This window comes from Hemitrygon akajei, chromosome 7 (genome assembly GCF_048418815.1).
Source record: "Hemitrygon akajei chromosome 7, sHemAka1.3, whole genome shotgun sequence".
NCBI classification, from domain to species: Eukaryota; Metazoa; Chordata; class Chondrichthyes; order Myliobatiformes; family Dasyatidae; genus Hemitrygon; species Hemitrygon akajei.
Genome location: NC_133130.1, coordinates 26,633,975 through 26,656,420, shown reverse-complemented (window position 1 = coordinate 26,656,420; position 22,446 = coordinate 26,633,975). Strand labels below are relative to the sequence as shown.

Below are 22,446 nucleotides of genomic sequence, written 5' to 3'. Positions count from 1 at the left end.
ATGAATTTAAGGAAGTGTAATATGCCTAGCCTAACCATGAGTGGGTGATAGCTTTGTTTTTAGAAGTTTGTGTACATTGAACATTTTGGACTTGGTTGCTAACATAAACCAAGAACTTCCTTCGGAAGGGGCAGGGAGGAAAAGCTTCAACTTTTGCTTTTTTTTTTTTGGTTCCAATATATACTGTTCTTGTGTACAAAATGCAACACACACGAATGAGTTTGGATTGTAGATATTGTATAATGAAAATTTAAAATTGGCAAACTAATAAAAGTCTATCTAAAGATAAATTATGATAATATAATCACAGAGGGTAATCACTGCTTTTGTTTTTAAGAATGCAACGGTGTGCAATGTTGCAGTTCTCAGAATTCCATGAAAAATTGCTTAATACACTGTGCAAGAGATCAGATGATGGACCTGTCAGTGAACATGCTCAGAGTCTGGTATTGGATATTCTCTGTTGGTTGGCAGGAGTGCATGCAAATGGACTGAGTGGGTAAGAAAAAATTTGCCACAATATGTAAACTTGATGCTTTTATGACAATTTGCTGTAAATGCTTAGACCAAGGGATTTGCCACCTGGTCAAATCTATCTTTCCTTCTCCTAAACTCCAGACAGTATAGGTCAAGCTGCTTTAATCTGTCCTCGTGAGCCAATCCTCCCGCATTCCAGTATTCCAACTGGTGAATGTTTATCATGTTATCCTTCCTCGAATAGGGAGACCAGGCCAACTTGCAGTAGTCCAGATATGGTCTTGCCAGGATACAAGATAATTTCAATGAAATCTAACTCGTGCATTCAAATCCTCTTGCAATAAGACCAATGCATTCTTAGTCTTGTTAATTGTTAACTTTAATTTGTGTGACAGGTGTTGGTATTCAATCTCTCATCATTTTAATAAAAACATGGTTCTTTCTGCCGGAGTGGATGATGTATTTCAACATTATATTCTATCTCTCATATTTTTGCCTGTTCACTCATCTTATTATTTTGTCTCCCTAAAACCTCAGTGTATTCTCTTTACAATTCCAGTTGTTGCACAGCTTTAATATACCGTAGATTCCGGATTATAAGCCGCTACTTTTTTCCCACATTTTGAACAGCTTTGAACTCTGCGGCCTTTAATCCAGAGCGGCTATTACATGGTTTTTTTTCATGCCGCCTCGTAAACATTTTGCCTCGTAACAGTAGACCAAGAAAATTGATGAGTAGTTCACAGAGGTCCAATGAAATTGTACGATAAATCAAGCGCACTTTCACAATTAAATTATTGTAAATCAGTCATTTGTACTCACCCTCATCAACATGGAAAACACTCGAAGAAAAGCATTGTGCTGCCTTTATGGCAGTTACTTAGTTTATAATATTTTCGCTTAGTAATTCATTTGTTAGTTAAAGTTAGAAGAGTTTTAACTATATTTGTTTTCTGTACTACATCCCGGGATGCTATGACGTCACACCCGGTTTCGCCGCGTCTTGTGGGAAAAATACCGGTTTGCGATAAACGGGAAGGTGGGGGCATTACGCGAGCACATCAGACCCGAGCACATTAGCCGAGCTCATTAGACCCGATTAGACCCGATCGCGTTACGCGAGCTCATCAGACCCGAGCACATTAGCCGAGCTCATTAGACCCGATTAGACCCGATCGCGTTACGCGAGCTCATTAGACCCGAACACATCAGACCCGAGCACATTAGCCGAGCTCATTAGACCCGATTAGACCCGATCGCGTTACGCGAGCTCATCAGACCCGAGCACATTAGCCGAGCTCATTAGACCCGATTAGACCCGATCGCGTTACGCGAGCTCATTAGACCCGAGCACATCAGACCCGAGCACATTAGCCGAGCTCATTAGACCCGAGCGAAAACGCTGCTTTTAAGTTAAAGTCGATCAATAACTTTTCCTGGTAGGCTGCAGTATATATATTTTTACCAGTAGCTAGGAGATATTGGAATGTTGTTCGTGCTGTTCAGTAAAAAAGTATATGCAACGTAATTTGTGTTACCGATACGTATGTATATTTAAAAGTAGCCGTATTACAGGCACGGTTCGAAAAAAAGCATTTGCAATATATATTTGTTTGTTACCATATGGATTTAATTAAAAGTTAAAAAATCCTCATGTGTAATATCTTTCTGTGTAAATATCTCATATTACAACGTGGGACACCTGCGGCCGAAAATCCGGTGCGGCCTGTACAAGTAAAAAATTGATTTTATTTCTAAAATTAGAGCCAGCGGCTTTTAATCAGGTGCGCTCTGTAGTCCGGAATCTACGGTAATCAACAAGCTTGATTTATTACATAGCTCCTTGCTCAAGTCATTATGAATAGTGGAGACTCTGTATCAATCCTTTCAGCAACCTAATTGTTGAAGCATCCTGATCTGAAAATAACCAGTTTGTCTTATTCTCTGCTTTCTATACATTTTTTAACCTTCAATGCATCTACTTAATTTTACTTGATAAACTTTTGTTTATGGCATTTTATCAACAGCTTAAGAAATTCTACTTTTACTACTGCTGTTGATTTCTCCTTATTTATACTGCTAATTGAAACCTCAAATAAATAACAGATGGGCCAGTTAGGATTTCCTTTTCCTCTAGCTCAGTATGATTACTTTCAAATTACCCTGTACCTGTTCACTGATAGATTCTGGCATTTTCCTAACTTTGACATGAGGATAACTGTCTATAGTTCCCCAAGTTGTTTTATAGAAGTGAGGATACATTTGCTGCCTTCCAAACCAGAGGAATATTTTGAAATTAAGGAATCCTGGAGGATGGATACCTCTGTATTCATTATTTTCATTGCCATCTTTTAATTTTTTGACTTTATCTTAACAAGAACATGTCAGACATTGCAAATCCATGGATCTGTGTGTGAAAGTTTTTTTTAATATTCCACTACTTGTCCAAATACAGTTTCAGAGATGGCAAAGAAAGTCTGCACTCAAAAACGAAGAAACGTCTTGCTAGCATTGTACGAGTTTGCTTCTTTGAGGCTGGACGAAGTATAGCTCACAAATGTGCCCGGTTTCTTGCACTTTGTATAAGGTAAGAAAGAGTAGTTTGCAGGGATTGTGACACCACACAAATTAAGCAGTGATCAATTCATTTGACTTTTATTATTTCTTACCTTTAAATGGTTGAATTGGATATGTTCTATTTAACATTTTTGCATCATACTTGGAGTGAACATTTTCTTCTTTTCAGTAGTGGGAAAACAGATCCAAGCCAGCTGGGATTTGGAGGAGCTCTTTTGAAAGCATTACTCGATAATTTGCCTTACTTGCCTGCAGCAGCAACCGGTGGTAGGTTAAACTTTGATTCTCTTGATAAGTATGCATTTGTTTTGTGTTTATTTTTTAAGATATAAAATAAAAAGCAAGAACTTAAGGACCTGCTTTGGTGGTTTATTTGATAAGACAATGTAAAACTTATCTACTTTAAATTTAGCATTTATTGCTTGAACTTGAATCTTGTTCATCAAACCTGTAATTTTATAGAAAATAATTGTATGTAATGTGTCCTTGGTTTGAATTTGCACTATTAACTTAAGGACTGCCGCAGAGTTCCCTAATTGGATCATTCTATGTAGATGAAAAGGCTCTGGGACTCAATGGGTGCGATAGGGTCAGATCCTGAATCAATTTACCTAATAACCCCGAATTACATAGAAATTCAGCCCATCAGTATTTGGCCAAGCTAATCTATGCCAATATTTAGGCTTCATTTATGCAGGAAATATTTTTGGTATTACTTTAAATAAAATGTTCAAGTTCAATGTAAATGTATTTTTGTATTAGAGGTAATTTGTGTTTTTTTTTCTTGATGGGAACAGGCTCTGTATTCTGGTACTTTGTCCTACTGAACTATGTCAAGGATGAAGATTTGGCAGGATGTAGTACGGTTTGTGCTTCTCTTCTCACTGCTGTTTCCAAACAGCTACAAGATCGGCTCACACCTCTTGAAGCTTTACTTCAGACCAGGTCAGCAAAATAGCACCTGCACACTGTGCAATAGGGCTTGTAAATGCATGCTTACATTAAATAGATCATTATTGTTCCTAATTAATGTTCAAAGGTCCATTTATTATCAAAGTCTACACCTCTGAAATTCTTCTATTCTGGGCCGCCATGAAACCAAGAAAGAAAAGAAAGGCAGCACAATCATCAACCGCTCCCCACCCCGAAATGGCACAGGCACATCAACCCTCAAATCCCTCCTTCCACATAAAAACCAAACAAAATGGAATGGGCACATTGACACTTAAATCCCCCTCCTTGCACTAAAAACTGAGAAGGGTCAGGCGAAAAAACACGGAATATATATAAAAAAAACTACAAGACTGGGGGAAATAGAATATCTGTAGTCCAAGTCCACATCCTAAACGCAGAAAACCTGGGTAATATTCTCTGGGCACAGCGGCGGGCCTTTCTCTCTGCAGTACAGAGCAATCAAAAGGCAGGCAGCTGGTACTCGTCCCGATGCTTTAATCAGCAAAATGGGTTCAAAAGTCGGCTTGCACCCTGTCCCACAGCCTGCCCGCTATGAAGTTCAAGTCAGGTCACTTTTATTGTCATTTCGACCATAACTGCTGGTACAGTACATAGTAAAATGCAATTTCTGCTTCCTGGAATCCTCGCAGACTGCAGAGTGCTAAAGTGCCCAAACGATCTCCAAACTTTTGTATTCGCCTTGATATTTCAATCTCTCTCGTCGTTTTAATCAGCGAGCAATGGGAGCTTTAATCAGCAAAATAGAGACTATCTTTGGCTTGTATGTCGTCCTGCAGCCTGCCCATCATGAAGTTCGCTCTTGCTGCCTCTGCCTCCCAGAATTCTGTCGGAGACTGCAGAGTACCGATGCATCCAAACGATCTCCAAATTGCAAATCACATGCTCCAGCAGTTCCAGAATCACATTCAAGGCGAAAAACAAATGTAAAAGACATAAGAAGTGAAATAGTATGGTTTCATAATCTGTACAGAAGATGTCAACCGAAGAAGTGTTGTACCCAGGTGCCATCTTGACCAGAAGTGCTGTTGATCAGTATAATGCTGTTGATGGAGAGAATATGTAAAGTTGAACTACATAAGTTTCAAACGCTCATTATCTTTCTTTTTGGCCATAGCTAAATATTTAGGAAGTGAACTTATTGAAAAGTGGAATAAATTACATTTTTAGGGGGAAATAAATTAACTTGCAAAGCATTGAGATACAATCTGCTGTGAAGCAAAGTAAGTGAGATACAAATTGGTTGTCAAGTGGCATTCTTGATAACTTATAAAATATATACCAGCAACTGTCCTAAGAATTGATGGCGATCAGGTTTTCAACATGTTTTTTAATTTAATAGTTTGACAGTTGCTGTTTACTTATTTTGGTCTGACCAATATACAGGTGCTATAAGTTTCACTTTAATAATTCAGAAGTTTGTTTTAAAATATTTTTATCATTGCAGCAATTGTAATATTTCAGCTCATTTTTGTATTGTTAAAAAAGGTCTGTAAAGGTCTTATAAATGATCAGTTTGGCAGGAAGTTTCACTGGGTCTTTGGGAGGTGATGCTTACAGTGAAGGCCATTTTAAAAAGTCTTGTTTGCTGGGTAAACATATAACAATATAACAATTACAGCACAGAAACAGGCCATCTCGGCCCTTCTAGTCCATGCCGAACGCTTACTCTCACCTAGTCCCACTGGCCTGCACTCAGCCCATAACCCTCCTTTCCTTTCTTGTCCATGTACCTATCCAATTTTACTTTAAATGACAATACCGAACCTGCCTCTACCACTTTACTGGAAGCTCGTTCCACACAGCTACCACTCTCTGAGTAAAGAAATTCCCCCTCGTGTTACCCTTAAACTTTTGCCCCCTAGCTCTCAACTCATGTCCTCTTGTTTGAATCTCCCCTACTCTCAATGGAAAAAGCCTATCCACATCAACTCTATCTATCCTCATAATTTTAAATACCTTTATCAAGTCCCCCCTCAGCCTCCTATGCTCCAAAGAATAAAAACCTAACTTGTTCAGCCTTTCCCTGTAACTTAGGTGCTGAAACCCAGGTAACATTCTGGTAAATCTTCTCTGTACTCTCTTTATTTTGTTGACATCTTTCCTATAATTTGGTGACCAGAACTGTACACAATACTCCAAATTTGGCCTTACCAATGCTTTGTACAATTTTAACATTGCATCCCAATTTCTATACTCAATGCTCTGATTTATAAAGGCCAGAATACCAAAAGCTTTCTTCACCACCCTATCCACATGAGATTCCACCTTCAGGGAACTATGCACCATTATTCCTAGATCACTCTGTTCTATTGCATTCTTCAATGCCCTACCATTTACCATGTGTGTCCGATTTGGATTATTCCTACCAAAATGTAGCACCTCACACTTAACAGCATTGAACTCCATCTGCCATCATTCAGCCCACTCTTCTAAGTGGCCTAAATCTCTCTGCAAGCTTTGAAAACCTGCTTCATTATCCACAACACCATCTACTTTAGTATCATCTGCATACTTACTAATCCAATTTACCACCCCATCATCCAGATCATTAATGTATATGACAAACAACATTGGACCCAGTACAGATCCCTGAGGCACACCACTAGTCACTGCCCTCCAACCTGACAAACAGTTATCCACCACTACTCTCTGGTATCTCCCATCAAGCCACTGTTAAATCCATTTTACTACTTCAGTATTAATACCTAACGATTGAACCTTCCTAACTAACCTTCCATGCGGAACCTTGTCAAAGGCCTTTCTGAAGTCCATATAGGCAACATCCACTGCTTTACCCTCGTCAGCTTTCCTAGTAACCTCTTCAAAAAATTCAATAAGATTTGTCAAACATGACCTTTCACACTCAAATCCATGCTGACTGTTTCTAATCAGACCCTGTCTATCCAGATAATTATATATACCATCTCTAAGAATACTTTTCATTAATTTACCCACCACTGACGTCAAACTGACAGACCTATAATTGCTAGGTTTACTCTTAGAATCCTTTTTAAACAATGGAACCACATGAGCAGTACGCCAATCTTCCAGCACTATTCCCGTTTCTAATGACATATTTCTACACTAACTTCCCTCAAGGTCCCAGGGGATATCTTGTCAGGACCCGGAGATTTATCCACTTTTATATTCCTTAAAAGTGCCAGTGTTTCTTCCTCTTCAATCGTCATAGTTTCTGTAACTTCCCTACTTGTTTCCCTTACCTTACACAATTCAATATCCTTCTCCTTAGTGAATACCAGGAATATTTAGTTGCCAGTCACACACCTGCATGTCTACAGAAGTGAATAAACGACTGACATTTTAGGCTGAGAGCCTTTAGGTTTGGAAAGGAAGAGGGAAGATGCCAAAATAAAAAGGTAGCTAGAAGGTGATAGGTGAAGCCAGGTGGATAGAAATGAAAAAGGCTGAAGAGGAAGGAATCTGGTAGGAGAGGAGTGGACCATAGGAGGAGGGGACGCAGGGGGAGGAGATAGGCATGTGAGAAGAGTTGAGAGGCCAGAGTGGGGAGTAGAAGAAGGGAGGGAGAAGGGAACATTTTTACCAGAAGGAGAAATTGATATTCATGCCATCAGGTTGAAGGCTACCTGTACGGAATATAAGGTGTTGCTCCTCCACCCTGAGGCTGGCCTCATCGTGGCGCAAGAGGAGCCATGGACTAATAGTCGGGTTGGGAACAGGAGTTCAAATGTTCTACTTTTGACAGATGGAGTGGAGGTGCTTGATGCAGTAGCTCTGCTTAATTGAATGTCAATTTGTTTTGAAATTTACTTATCATTGATTATGAAATTGTCATTCATAGTATTTACCACATTTCATCAATTTGGATATGAGCTATTCACTTAAAACAAGAGATTTTACTATGTTGTATTCTTTTCACTCACCTTGTGCTTGCTTGTAAGCCACGTTCTTTTCTATTGTCATAACATGGAAAATCATTGCAAGTTCCGACTGGTATCCACTTAGAGCTTTAAACATTCTCGCACAGGATCTGAGTAACTAATATCACCTGCTAATGAGTTATTGAGATTGCTGACTTAATACCTTACCTATATTGTTTGGATAAACACTAATGATAGAAAACTTGTTCAGCTTGATGTCTCTCCCAGTATTTGCCCATGATTCCTTTTAGGTGCTGTATCCATGAACTTTCAGAGGTCTTCTGGTTTCTTTCAAGTTCTTTGCACACATCTCATACAGCGAGGCGTGCAAACTTCGTTTAGTTTGTTTGGGAGCTAAATTGTACATTTGCAACTTGATTGATATTCCTTTTAAATTGGGAGTCATCAGGCATGGATTAGGAATTAGAAGTCTAGATGATTTAAAATTCCCTTTTCCTTTTAGCCTGGTGTTTCCAAGATAACTTCAAATATTTTACTGCTGTGTCTAGTATAAAAGACCAGTCATGAAGTTTACTGAATGGTTTAGAAGGTACAAAAGCCTAAATGACCTTCTCCTTCGTATGTTTCCATTTAAAATAGAAATCACTAAAGCAAGGCTTTTAAAGAATTTTGTCAGATTTTGAGTTTAAAAAATAATTAATTTTAATTAGCATTAATAAAATGATGGAAGAAGACATACATTATTTCACTGATTTTAAAATATTGGGCTTAATTTTGCTTATGTGCCCATGGAGGTAACATAAATGTATTAGTTACTGATTTTACATAAGTATTTTTAATTTAATTAATATTCAGTTAGGTTAATTGATGAAACTGTTTTGAAATTTCAGGTATGGCTTATACAGCTCGCCCTTTGATCCCGTTCTGTTTGATTTAGAAATGTGTGGTTCATCCTGCAAAAATGCTTATAATAGCAGCGTGGGTGTACAATCTGATGAAATCGATCTTTCTGATGTATTATCAGGTGAGTGGTCAAACACTATTTCTGAAGCTGATAAGTGACTTGATTCCAGTGGAACTGCAATATGTTGATTCATCATTTTTTTGCAAATATCTTGGACAATTCTGATGTTCTAGTGACATTGCAGTGTTAGTACAAATGTCTGCATTGGCGTAGTATAAAATCTGGACTGAGGGAAGCCTTACTGCATATGGAAACTCCCGTTCACCACACTTAATCAACATGATTTTATTGAGTAGCATAACGGCTGGTGGCATAGTGAGATCAGTGCCGGCCTCGAGAACGGAGGTTCCCGAGTTCGATCCAGTGACAGACCTCTCCTGAGCGTGCTCTCTCCATCCATGCTGGGTTGATGTCGAGCTCGCAACTTGACCTCGTAAAAAAAAACACACTGCCACCTCCAGTTTAAATTCCCACGTGGAATATTGTGGAGGATCAAACAAGCTCAAGGGTCTCCTTCTGTATTTTAAGGTCTTCTGCTCTACTGTGAATCCTTGTGCAGCTTCAGATTCAGTTTATTGTCATTTAGAAACCTCAAATGCAATGCAGTTAAAAAATGAGACAACGTTCCCCCAGAATGATATCATAAAAGCATATGACAAAACAGACGACACCAGAAAATCCACGTAACGTTTGGCAATCCCCAATCCAGAGTCTGGAGAGGCTGCTGCGTATTAATATCGCGCTACCATCTAGTGCGTTCCCCGGAAAGGAGCTCCAAATCCACCAGACAAAAACAAGACCAAAAACTAAAGCTACAAGCTACAAGACCTGCACAAAACCACATAATTACAACATATAGTTACAACAGTGCAAACAATAGCATAATTGATAAAAACATTATATCAGTTGATGTTACAACGCATGATAACAGTTGATGCTGCACAATCCTGTCACAGTATAAATGATTCCACAGCTTTAGCAGTACCATAAATACAGTGGATTCTGATTAATTGGAACACATTGGGACCTGTACATTTAGACCCACTTAAGTGGCTGCCCCAATTAGCTAACGTTTCATGGAAATAGTTAACAAAGTATAGAAAGGACAAGCTAACGCTTAACTGAGTAACAAATTATGTATTTAAATGAAATACAAAACAAATTGGAACACTTTCAATACTACGACAGTATTATAAAACTGTATGAATACATTATGGTTATCAGTGGATCCAGTGCATGTTACCATGTACCGTGTAAATGAACAAAATCAGTGCAAGCACCTAATGTAGATAATGAACTGCCTTCATACAATTTTCGATGATTGCATCCTCCAAGTCTCAATTTTCGTTGTAAAATTCAAGATGATTTTTAATACCTTTTGAATTCTTCATGGTTCCTAACTTGTTAAAGTAGTAAAATCTTCTCATTTTCACTGCTAGCCATATTGGCATCGCTAAGCTTGAAACTGCAGTGAGTAAAGCACTACTTAATTGTCTTGCTGTTTATTTTCTTGCCAATTATCAGTGACAAAAACCACTGCTTTTTGAAGACAAGCACGCGCACACACAACTGAAAACACAAACGAGAAAATCTGCAGAGGCTGGAAATCCAGGCAACATGTTTGAAATGCTGGAGAACTCAGCAGGCCAGGCAGCGTCTATGGAAAAGAGTAAAGTAGATGTTTCAGGCCAAAACCCTTCAGCAGGACTGGAGAAACAAAAGATGAATAGATTTAAGAGATGGGATGAGGGGAGGGAGAAACCACAAGGTGATTGGTGAGACCGGGAGGGGGAGAGGTGAAGCAGAGCTGGAAGTTGATTGGTGGAAGAGATACAGGGCTGGAGAAGGGGGAATTTAATAGAAGAGGATAGGAGGCTGGCCATGGAAGAAAGAAAACGGGGGGAAGGAGCACCAGAGGGAGGTGATTGGGAGGCAAGGAGATGAGTTGAGAAGGAAAAGGGAATGGGGACTGGTGGTGGGGGGGCGGGGTGCTATTACCGGAAGTACGAGAAATCGATGTTCATGCCATCAGGCTGGACACTACCCAGATGGAATATAAGGTGTTGTTTCTCCTGCTTGAGTGTGGCTTCACTCATGGCCTTGGAGGAGGCCATTGATTGACATGTCAGAGTGGGAATGGGAAGTGGAATTAAAATAGATGGCCACTGAGAGATCCTGCTTTTTCTGTTGGGTGGAGTGTAGGTGCTCAGCGAAGCAGTCTCCCCATCTGCGTTGTGTCTCACTGATATACAGGAGGCCACACTGGGAGCACCGGACTCAGTGACTCACAGGTGATGTCACCTCACCTGGAAGGACTGTTGGGGGCTTTAAATGGTAGTGAAGGAGGAAGTGTAAGGGCAGGTGCAGCATTTGTTCTGCTTGCAAGGATAAATGCCAGGAGGGAGATCAGTGGGGAGGGACAAATGGAAAAGGGAGTCATGTAGGGGACAATTACTGTGGAAAGCAGAAAGTGGGGTGGGGTGGTGGGATGCTGTTGAAGATGGCAGAAGTTCTAGAGAATTTGCTGGGCATGGAGGTTCGTGGGGAGGTTGGTGACGAGAAGAGGAACTCTGTCCGTGGTAGCGTGGCGGGAGGATAGTGTAAGACCAGACGTGTGAAATAGAAGAGATGTGGTTGAGGGCATCGTTGATGGTGGAGGAAGGGAAGCTCCTTTCTTTGAAGGAGGACGACATCTCCTTCATTCTGGACTGAAAAGCCACATCCTGAGAGCAGATGCGGTGGAGACAGAGGAATTGAGAGAAGGGGATGGTGTTTTTACAAGTAACAGGGAAGAGGTATAGTCCAGGTAGCTATGAAAGTCCATGGGTTTATAATAGACATCAGTAGATAAGCTGTCTCTAGAGATAGAGACAGAGAGATCAAGAAAGGGGAGGGAATTGTTGGAAGTGGACCAAGCAAATTTGAGGGCAGGACTCACCGGTTATTCTCTCGATTATTTTTTGTTCTTTAAGATCTGGTCCAAATGCAGTAAGTGGCTGCCCTGATTAACTGATAGCCCAATTAATCACTATACTTGTCTATACGCTGTAGTGTTGCAGCAAAACAACAAATTTCTTGCCATACAGTCAGCAGTAATAATTCTGATTCTTTCAAAATCCCATCTAAATAATCTAAAAGGAGCAAATATCAAATTAGGTACTGATCTTGGTTCCTTATGCATCCCACCATTTATGTAGTGTAAATTGTTAGTGATGATCAGTGTTGTGTATAGACAGTGATGTCCAGTGACTTGAGGTCATTTTCTGGACAAAAAATGTAATTGTATTTTAAGCTAAGTGTCCATGTGCATGGTTCTGAATGTGTACTGCCTATGCAGGGAATGGGAAGATGAGCAGTTGTGGTGCAGCTGAGGGCAGTTTCACAGCTCTAACCGGACTTTTGGAAGTTGAACCACTCCACTTCAGTTGCATTTCAACGAGTGATGGCACGAGAGTGGAACGAGATGATGCAAGTAAGTTGATGCAGGAAGAATGGTCATTTTGATGTTAAAGTCTCCTTTTTATGAGCTGCTTATGCTCACATTCTATCGGATTGGGATAGCTTATAGAAATGCAACATTTATAACTTGCATTTTATTTGCTATCAAATGTATTCAAGTGTAACTATTCTAAGGTTAATGCTCACAAAGATGACAGAATCAAATTCCATTATATTCTGTGATCAATTTAGTATGTTTCTGTGAGAAGCTTTGTTTTTGATATCTGAAATTTTTCAGGAGGATAAAATGTTAGCCATCATGTTACAATTTATTTTTCATATCAAAGCCTGGACCATTGCTTTATCTTAACTTGTGAACTTTCTACTTTCCATTGTGCAGTGACTGGCTTTGGCCTCACTGGAGTAGTGGGCGGGCTTACAACTGGTACAGTAGGAGAAGCCTCAACAGCCCTGAGCTCAGCAGCGCAAGTTGCTCTTCAGTCTCTCTCCCACGCCATGGCTTCAGCAGAGCAACAGTTGCAGGTTCTACAGGAGAAACAACAGCAGTTGCTCAAACTTCAGCAGCAGGTGTGTAGTAAAATTGTGATGTCAGTTACTGATTCCTCTCAGTCTTCACGTATTTAAATGTTACTTTTGTGTTTGAAGGACATGGTAATAACTAAATTTTGATTTGTTAATGTAATGTGAGCATTTAGTTTTGTGGGTTGTTCATAGGAAAACCCAATTTTCAGATAGTTGACATGAGTCGTTGCTTCCCAAAACTTTAGATCCAAAAATCAAATTTCATTTTCCTTAATGTGTTCAAAGTGATAACTGAAGCCACATGGGCTGTAACAAAGTAGTTTAATTGACTACTCTTTTTTTAAATATAACAGAAAGCCAAGCTTGAAGCTAAGTTGCATCAGACTACGGCAGCGACAGCACCTGGAGTCGGACCTATACACAACTCGGTGCCTTCTAGTGCCTCTTCCGCACCTGGCTTTTTCATACATCCTGCTGATGTCATTCCTCCCACTCCAAAAACAACTCCACTGTTCATGACTCCTCCATTAACACCACCTAATGAGGCAGTCTCTGCAGCGATCAGTGCAGAGTTAGCACAGCTCTTCCCTGGCTCTGTAATTGATCCTCATCCAGTCCCTGTGGCCATTCATTCAAAAAATGCCAAGTCCAAAACGGTATGTTTGGAGTTATCACACTAATTTGTGTTTATCAAAACAGTACATAATTGAGCAATTAAAAGTAGTCTTAAGAAATTTGATTCAAAATAAAATGTGTACAATACTGATTGTTTGAAAGACTACCAGTCTATAGAATCAATTTAATCAGTTTCTAGACAATGCAAACAAAGCATTCAAAATACGGAGAGGAGGAAGAAGTGTGGCAGTTACTGAAGCTTGAATTTTGGTTTTTGGCTAAAATCATTAGATTTGGTGAATGTGCTAATTGATTGGATTCAGTCTATGAACAGTAGCCACTGGTGTGCTATTTTCCCTCCTCGCTTTATAGTTTATAAGTACATCATTGGTACTTATGGAGCATATATGTCAAACTCAAGGCCCGTGGGCCAAATCCGGCCCTCGGTGGAATTATCTTTGACCCGTGAGAGAATATCTAATTACTATTAAAGCTGGCCCCAGTAATCGAAGCACCTATGGCGTATGATATGGCTAATGCTGAGTTTATTCAGGTACCAGGTTTTCAGGGTTTTTAGTGTTTATTCGGCAGTCTTCGTCATAAGAAATGGAATTTGTAAAGTGAAACACTTTGTAGTTATAGCAGAGACTGAGACACATGAGAGCAGGCTGAAAAAATGGAGGCAACGAAAGCTGCGTTCGCACGCGTCCGACTGATCCGGCCCGCATGAAGCTGCATTTTGCTCAATCCGGCCCGTGACCTAAAATGAGTTTGACACCCCTGTTATGGAGTAATGTAAATAATATTGGCATTTCCTGACAAAGTTGAAGTAATGAACTTTGGAACAAAAAAAAGGAATGAAGAATATGTGCTGCTAAATTGATGTTGAAGGAGGTGGATGACCAGAGATATGTGGGTGGTTTAGAAGTGTAATTTGATGAAAGTGTCCAGAGAGTCATTAGCATTGTGACTTCATATACAAGCATTCAGAGTGTATTTAAATTGCAAGTATTTAACTTTAGAGAAATCGAGCAATGAATACTGTAGAGTTGTTCTCTTGCTATCGGATAGGCTATCTTGTTATTTGCCAATAACGTGATTGTGTTACTTTAAATTTTTTGCACAGAAGCTTACTGGTTATTTTTTTAGATTATCATTTTTCAAAAGTTGCATATCACACACTGGTTTTATTTATATATTTAATAATCAGTATTTGGAAATAAACTGTATAGTGGGTGGGCATTATTTGTTGTTTTTGGCTAGTTAGAAAGTGCAATAGAAATATATTTGTCTTTGTTAGCTTCATAAATGCAGGTGTGTGTCATAATTCTGGTTTTTAGAAAATTTGTATTTGAATGTTTGTTTTGTTTTGCAGAGTCCTCTGGGTACAGGTCTAGCATTAGCAATTTCTCATGCTTCTCATCTGCTTCAACCTCCTCCACATCAGTCAATCATCATTGAACGCATGCACTCAGGTACTGATACTTTCTACATTGACTTTTATTAATCTAGTATTTTTTCTCTTCATTAACTCCTGTATTATTTCAAGTTTAAATATCTCATTACATTATTGTTTTTTTTTAATGTTTGCCTAAGTAGATGATAAAGGAAAGGCTGTTTGGTTCAGCGGTGCTTCACAGGTGATGATATTATCCTGCGTGATGCCTTTGTAACACGTACAAAATGCTGGAGGAACTCAGCAGGTCAGGCAGCATCTATGGAAATGAGTAAACAGTTGATGTTTCAGGCTGAGACCTTTTATCAGGTCCTGCCTGACCTGCTGAGTTCTGCCAGCACTTTGTGTGTTGCTCTGGATTTCTAACATCTGCAGGATCTCTTGTGCTCATGATGCCTTTCATTGAGCTGTTTTCCAATATTAAGTGTCAGAAGTTAATTCCAGCTAACTCCTCAGCATCCTCTCCCCCATCTTGTTAGCATAAGGGCATTAATTAATGTGCTTCCTCTTGCCAATTTGTTGATAAGTAATCAAAGCAAACCATTGTTTAAACCTAAGAATTTGCTTTTTGTGGAACTATTGCATTTCCTTTAGCAGATGAGCCATCAGTATGCCATTCGTGTTCCCTTTTTGTTTCTAATATGTTTGCTAAATGGATGCTGAGGAATAAAAAATGATAGCAGTTTATGTTTACTACAAATAAGGAACAGGAGAAGCAGGTCTTTCAACACGTTGAGCTGTTCCACCAATCAGAAAGATCCTCTTTGTTCGTTTTCCGCCTTATCTTGTAATTCAGCTCTGTCCATTTCTGTTTTAATTATATTCAGTGACTCTGTCTTCATAGTTCTGTGGTACACAGTTCCAGAGTCATGAACCTCTGAGACATGTTGTTGATCCTCATTCCCTTCCTCCCAGTCTTGGCCTTAAATGGGTCATCTCTTATTTTCGACCAAAACAAACTGTTGAAAGAATTCAGCTGGCTAAGCAGCATCTGCAGAAGCAGGGGAGTTGTCGAGATCCCACAGTTTGCTGTCTTTTTTTACTCCTGATTCCATCATCTACTGTCCCTTGTCTAATTTTGAACTATGTCCCCTTTCTTGAAAGTCCTATTAAGTAAAATGTGCTCTCAACATTCCCCCTCAATCTTTTATGTTTTAATCGGTTAACTTCCAAGCCTTGTAAATAATTTTAGCCTAAATATGTCTTCATACATCAACCTCTTCATCTGATGAATCAAATAAATCTTCTGTATTACTTCCAATTCAAATATATTCTTAAATGAAAATATGAAGATTGCAGATGCTGGAAAAACTGGGTCGAGCAGAGTGTAAGAAGAAATGGCCAACGTTTTAGTTTTGCAATTCTTCAACACTCCATCTGAAGTTTTTTTTTTTGACAGGCATGTGAATTGAGAGAATGCAATGGAGTTCTTAGAGGAGGAAGGGTGAGGGGAGTGCAATTATGATAGCTCTGAGTCTGTGAGCTTGTGGTAGATGTTGGTCATCTGTCTGTACCCTGAGATGGTGATGGAGGTAGAGAGCATCAGAGACGGGAGTGACAGTCAGATGGGCCATTTGAAGCTGAGAGCATTGCTTGTGTTCTGGCAAAGGGTCACAGACCTGAAGCATTGGAAGTTTCAGTTTCTATAGGTGGTGTGTAACCCATCTGTTATACCACTTACATTTTTATATTTTAACAGTTGATCTATTTTTGTATCCATTGCAAGGTGGTCTTGCCAGTTTTGGATAATTGTTACAGGCTAAATAAAGTATTAGTTCCTCTGTTTATCCCTGGCACAATGCTCACATGACTGTTAATTATTGAAAAATATGTCAATTTAAATTGTTTTGTTTATCTGATTTTTAGGAGCGAGAAGATTTGTGACACTGGACTTTGGGAGGCCAATACTCCTGACTGATATATTAATTCCAACCTGTGCAGACCTAGCATCATTATCAATTGACATTTGGACACTGGGAGAGGAAGTGGATGGCCGACGCTTAGTGGTAGCCACAGATATTAGTACACACTCATTGATTCTTCATGATTTATTGCCACCACCTGTTTGCAGGTTTATGAAGGTACGTGGCTTCCAAGATAAATGGAAAAACAAAAACTTCCACTGTAATTCCACTCTTTAACAGTACCTCAAGGAATCTTTCAGTAAAATAAGGCAAAATTTAGACTTGATAAGGAGCTAAACACTGACATTTGTGGCCTAGTTTGGTTAAAGGAAAATCTACTAAGAGGTGGGTAGCTGTGGAGTGGAACTCCTTTGTCCATTTACTGATGGACTTAAGAATTTTCTTATTAAAACTGCATCATAGCAACTTAGGACACCACACAGCCAGGGTTCTTTGGTAGGGCTGGAGAAGAATGTACTGTACATTCAGATAGGAGAGACCACAAAGGATAGATAGATGGATAGATAGATACTTTATTCATCCCCATGGGGAAATTCAACTTTTTTCCAATGTCCCATACACTTGTTGTAGCAAAACTAATTACATACAATACTTAACTCAGTAAAAAATATGATATGCATCTAAATCACTATCTCAAAAAGCATTAATAATAGCTTTTAAAAAGTTCTTAAGTCCTGGCGGTTGAATTGTAAAGCCTAATGGCATTGGGGAGTATTGACCTCTTCATCCTGTCTGAGGAGCATTGCATCGATAGTAACCTGTCGCTGAAACTGCTTCTCTGTCTCTGGATGGTGCTATGTAGAGGATGTTCAGAGTTATCCATAATTGACCGTAGCCTACTCAGCGCCCTTCGCTCAGCTACCGATGTTAAACTCTCCAGTACTTTGCCCACGACAGAGCCCGCCTTCCTTACCAGCTTATTAAGATGTGAGGCGTCCCTCTTCTTAATGCTTCCTCCCCAACACGCCACCACAAAGAAGAGGGCGCTCTCCACAACTGACCTATAGAACATCTTCAGCATCTCACTACAGACATTGAATGGCACCAACCTTCTTAGGAAGTACAGTCGACTCTGTGCCTTCCTGCACAAGGCATCTGTGTTGGCAGTCCAGTCTAGCTTCTCGTCTAACTGTACTCAGTTAGACTTTAACGGATGAGGACTTTAAATTTGAGATGTTGAATGACTGGAAGTCAATATTAGTTATTTGACCACAATTGTGATAAGCGGGACTTGATGTACATTGGCATTTGACCAGCTCTGCCAACTAAAGTTTGCAAGATAGAATGCTGTTCAGGTCAACCTGAGAATAATTGGGGAGGGAATTAATGAATGTATATGTTTCATGTGATGGCTCCATTGGGTATGAAGAAAGACAATCTAGTGGTGTGTACGTAGACAAGCTTTATAATGGACGGGTCAATGATTAAAATTCAGATTTCTCAAATAGGGTACTGAAGTACCTAAGAGCCTGGTTGAACCAGAAACAATGGCTGGCTAGAGAGGATGACATTTGTTGTAGTGATGCTGTGTGTACAGTACAGTAGGTGCAGTATGTGCCGAAGCCTGTGTATGTGTGTATACCTTCCAGTTTGGATGAGTCTCTGCCCAAAACATCAACTGTTTATTCCCCTCCATAGATGCTGCCTAAGTTAAGTTCCTCACAGATTGTGTGGAGTTTTGTTTCTTTTTAAAATCTGTGTTTAAAACCCTCTCTTCGCTTGGCAGATCACAGTGATCGGACGTTATGGCAGCACAAATGCAAGAGCTAAAATACCACTAGGGCTCTATTATGGACACACCTACATTTTGCCATGGGAAAGTGAAATCAAGTTAATACATGACCCTCTAAAAGGTGAAAATGATTCAGCAAGCCAGCCGGAAATGGAGCAGCAGTTAACAATGATGATTGCTCTTCAAGAAGACATACAATGCAGGTTAGTTCAATGATCTGGTGGTGGTAGTGGAGGGTTGCTTTACAAATTGGAGCCCTGCAATCTATGCTGCCTTGTCCACTCGTCCCCCCCATCCCTTCCCACCGATCTCCCTCCTGGCACTTATCCTTGTAAGTGGAACAAGTGCTACACCTGCCCTTACACTTCCTCCCTCACTACCATTCAAGGCCCCAGACAGTCCTTCCAGGTGAGGCGACACTTCACCTGTGAGTCGGCTTGTGTGGTATACTGCATCCGGTGCTCCCGGTGTGGCCTTTTATATATTGGTGAGACCCGACGCAGACTGGGAGACCGTTTCGCTGAACACCTACGCTCGGTCCACCAGAGAAAGCAGGATCTCCCAGTGGCCACACATTTTAATTCCACGTCCCATTCCCATTCCGATTTGTCTATTGATGGACTCCTCTACTGTCAAAATGAATCCAAACTCAGGTTGGAGGAACAACACCTTATATACCGGCTGGGTAGCCTCCAACCTGATGGCATGAACATTAACTTCTCTAACTTCTGTTAATGCCCCTCCTCCCCTTCTTACCCCATCCCTGACATATTTAGTTGTTTGTTTTGTTTTCTCTCTCTGCCCATCACTCTGCCTGTTCTCCATCTCCCTCTGGTGCTCCCCCCTCCCCCTTTCTTTCTCCCAAGGCCTCCCGTCCCATGATCCTTTCCCTTCTCCAGTTCTGTATCACTTTTGCCAATCACCTTTCCAGCTCTTAGCTTCATCCCACCCCCTCCTGTCTTCTCCTATCATTTCGCTTTTCCCCCTCCCCCCACTACTTTCAAATCTCTTACTATCTTTCCTTTCAGTTAGTCCTGATGGAGGGTCTCGGCCCGAAACGTCGACAGTTCTTCTCGTTATAGATGCTGCCTGGCCTGCTATGTTCCAACAGCATTTTGTGTGTGGGGTAGAGTCAGTTTTTTTCCCAGGTTAGGGGAGTCTAAAAGTGAAGGGGTATTGGTTTGAGATGAGTAGTGAAAAATTTAAAGGACTTGAGGGGCAAGTATTATAATACAGGATAGTGGTTATATGAATCAGCTACTAGAGGTGGTGGTCGAGGTAGGTTTTTAAATGTATTGAGATACAGCACAGAATAAGCCCTTTGAGCCACATTGCCCAGAATTTCCCAATTCTAATCCTAGTCCCATATAACACTGTAAACCTTGCGTATAAGGGTGCCTGCAAATTAGTCCACCCTTCAAATCATGGACAAGGTTGAGATTCAGGGCCAAGCTGTGAGAGTACTGATGGGGTGTAGATGCAAAGAGGCATTATGGGATGTGGATGTGGACTGGGTATAGATGCAGGGAATGTGCACAGGCATATTGATAGGAAAGATTTTGAGGGATACTGGACTAAATGCAAGCAAATAAGGTGAGTGTAGATGGGCATCTTGGTTTGCATGGATGAGGTGGGCTGACGGGCCTTTTCCATGTTTTATTAACTCTTTCAATATAATAATTTATATTTGGGTCTGCTCTGCAAACCTGAATTAATGAAATGGCAGAATTCATAGCATTCTACAGAAGCACCAAATAGAATCCAGTTGTTCTATTCCTCAAACTTAGATATCTTTTCTGTAGGATGGACAAAATAGAAGTATGAATGATTAACAAACTGAATTAAGTGCTTCCTTAGTGAAGTTTTAGTACTATCCCTGAATGGATAATGTATACAAGCACAAAGCTGAGTTATTATGTGAGCTCTGAAATGGTGAATTAAAATGTTCCGGAGTATTAATGAGTAACATTTCATAGTCTGGAAATTTTGCTAAACGGGCCCCAATATCCTATATGTGTTGGATGATGAGGGGTTACTGAATTGAATTGACTTTATTTCTTACTACTTTCACATACGTGAGGAGCAAAAATGTTTATGTTACGTCTCTGTCTAAATATGGAATGTGCAGGTTATAGTAATTTATAGTAAATAGTATGTATAACAGGACAGTCAATATAACATTGAAATACAATTGTATCAGTGTGAATTAATTAGTCTAGGAGCGTGTTGGTCCTGGTTTTAATGCTGTGATAATATTTCCCAGATGGTAGCAGGTGGAACAGTTTGTGGTTGGGGTGACTCTGGTCCCCAATGATCCTTCAGGCCATTTTTATGAACCTGTCTCTGTAAGTGTCCTGAATAGTGGAAGTTCATATCTATAGTTGTGCTAGGCTGTCCGCACCACCCTCTGCAGAGTCCTGCGACTTGGGAAATTACAGTTCCCATACCAGGCAGTAGATGCAGCCAGTCAGGATGCTCTCATTTGTGCTCCTGTGAAAAGTTCTTAGGATTTGGGGACTTATACCAAACTAATTCAACCGTCTGAGCTGCTTTTTCACCACACAGCCAGTATGTACAGAGCACGTGAGATCCTCAGTGATGTGTATGCCGAGGAATTTAAAGCTGTTCACTCTCTCGACCCCAGATCCATTGATGTCAATAAGGGTTAGACTGTCTCCATTCCTCCTGTAGTCCTCAACCAGCTCCTTTGTTTTTGCGACATTGAGGAAGAGGTTGTTTTCTTGACACCACTGTGTCAGGGAGATGACTTCTTCCCTGTAGGCCACCTCATTATTATTTGAGATAAGGCCAATCAATATAGTGTCGTTGGCAAATTTAATTAGCAGATTGGAGCTGTGGGTGGTGACTCAGTCATGGGTATACAGAGAGTAAAAGAGGGGGCTTAGGACACAGCCCTGAGGGGCTCCTGTGTTGAGGGTCAGAGGGCCGGGGTGAGGGAGCCCACTCTTATCACCTGCTGGCGATCTGACAGGAAGTCCAGGATGCAGCTGAACAAGGCAGGGTGAAGACCGAGGTCTCTGAGCTTCTTGTCGAGCCTGGAGGAATTTACGGTGTTGAATGCTAAACTGTAGTCCAAGAACAGCATTCTCACATAAGCATCCTTCTCCAGAAGTGTAAGGACGTTATGTGACAGTAGCCTTGTTGATACTCTAAGGGAAAATGACAAGAGGAAATGAAAAGATGATGAAAAATTAAAAGAATAATCGCATCTGGACTGTGTACAAGTGATAGCCATGTGTATTTTGGTTTTTTGATCTACTGTAATTTCTTTGACAGGTATAACCTTGCTTGCCATAGATTGGAAACACTGTTGCAGAATATTGACCTTCCTCCACTGAACAGTGCCAACAACGCTCAGTACTTCCTACGGAAACCAGACAAGGCAGTTGAGGAGGATAGCAAAGTCTTCTCGGCGTATCAGGACTGCATTCAGCTGCAGCTTCAGCTGAACTTGGCTCATCATGCGGTGCAGCGCCTTCGAGTGGCTCTGGGTTCCAGCAGGAAGACACTGCCAGAGACGTTTGATTCAAAAGAATTGATTCAGAATTCCTCCACAGAGCAGCTGCGCACTATTATCCGATACCTCCTGGATACATTATTGAGTCTTTTACATTCATCCAGCGGTTAGTGTCTGTCTATCCTCAAAGTGCTGTGTGTACTGGTCATAAATGGGTTCGATTAAGATACCATCTGGGAAAGTGGCTTCCTCAGCAATCAGAGTTCACTGTTGTACTTCAAAGACAGCAGAAGTGAAATGTCTTTATATAGCTAGGTGGGAATGGTGGGTGTAGTGGAGGGAAGTATGACAAATACTAGTCTTAAATAACATCAATTTAGATTAGTTTATTGTCTCATATGCCAGG

At 40.4% G+C, this 22,446-nt stretch overlaps 1 protein-coding gene across 9 annotated transcripts in view; it reads left to right on the top strand.

The window, feature by feature from the left end:
* The window catches only part of birc6 (baculoviral IAP repeat containing 6), a 246,679-nt gene that overhangs the window by 82,008 nt on the left and 142,225 nt on the right, over nucleotides 1–22,446 (top strand). For 8 of the 9 annotated variants that reach the window (XM_073050528.1, XM_073050532.1, XM_073050531.1 and 5 more), the window contains 12 exons: nucleotides 338–499; nucleotides 2,933–3,064; nucleotides 3,224–3,321; nucleotides 3,852–3,999; nucleotides 8,780–8,913; nucleotides 12,191–12,325; nucleotides 12,692–12,879; nucleotides 13,188–13,490; nucleotides 14,825–14,924; nucleotides 16,772–16,986; nucleotides 18,557–18,765; nucleotides 21,860–22,206. In XM_073050528.1, the coding sequence (XP_072906629.1) occupies nucleotides 338–499; nucleotides 2,933–3,064; nucleotides 3,224–3,321; nucleotides 3,852–3,999; nucleotides 8,780–8,913; nucleotides 12,191–12,325; nucleotides 12,692–12,879; nucleotides 13,188–13,490; nucleotides 14,825–14,924; nucleotides 16,772–16,986; nucleotides 18,557–18,765; nucleotides 21,860–22,206 (2,171 nt within the window). The remainder of the gene's footprint in view (nucleotides 1–337; nucleotides 500–2,932; nucleotides 3,065–3,223; nucleotides 3,322–3,851; nucleotides 4,000–8,779; nucleotides 8,914–12,190; nucleotides 12,326–12,691; nucleotides 12,880–13,187; nucleotides 13,491–14,824; nucleotides 14,925–16,771; nucleotides 16,987–18,556; nucleotides 18,766–21,859; nucleotides 22,207–22,446) is intronic. The other variant, XM_073050534.1, reaches the window with a different exon arrangement.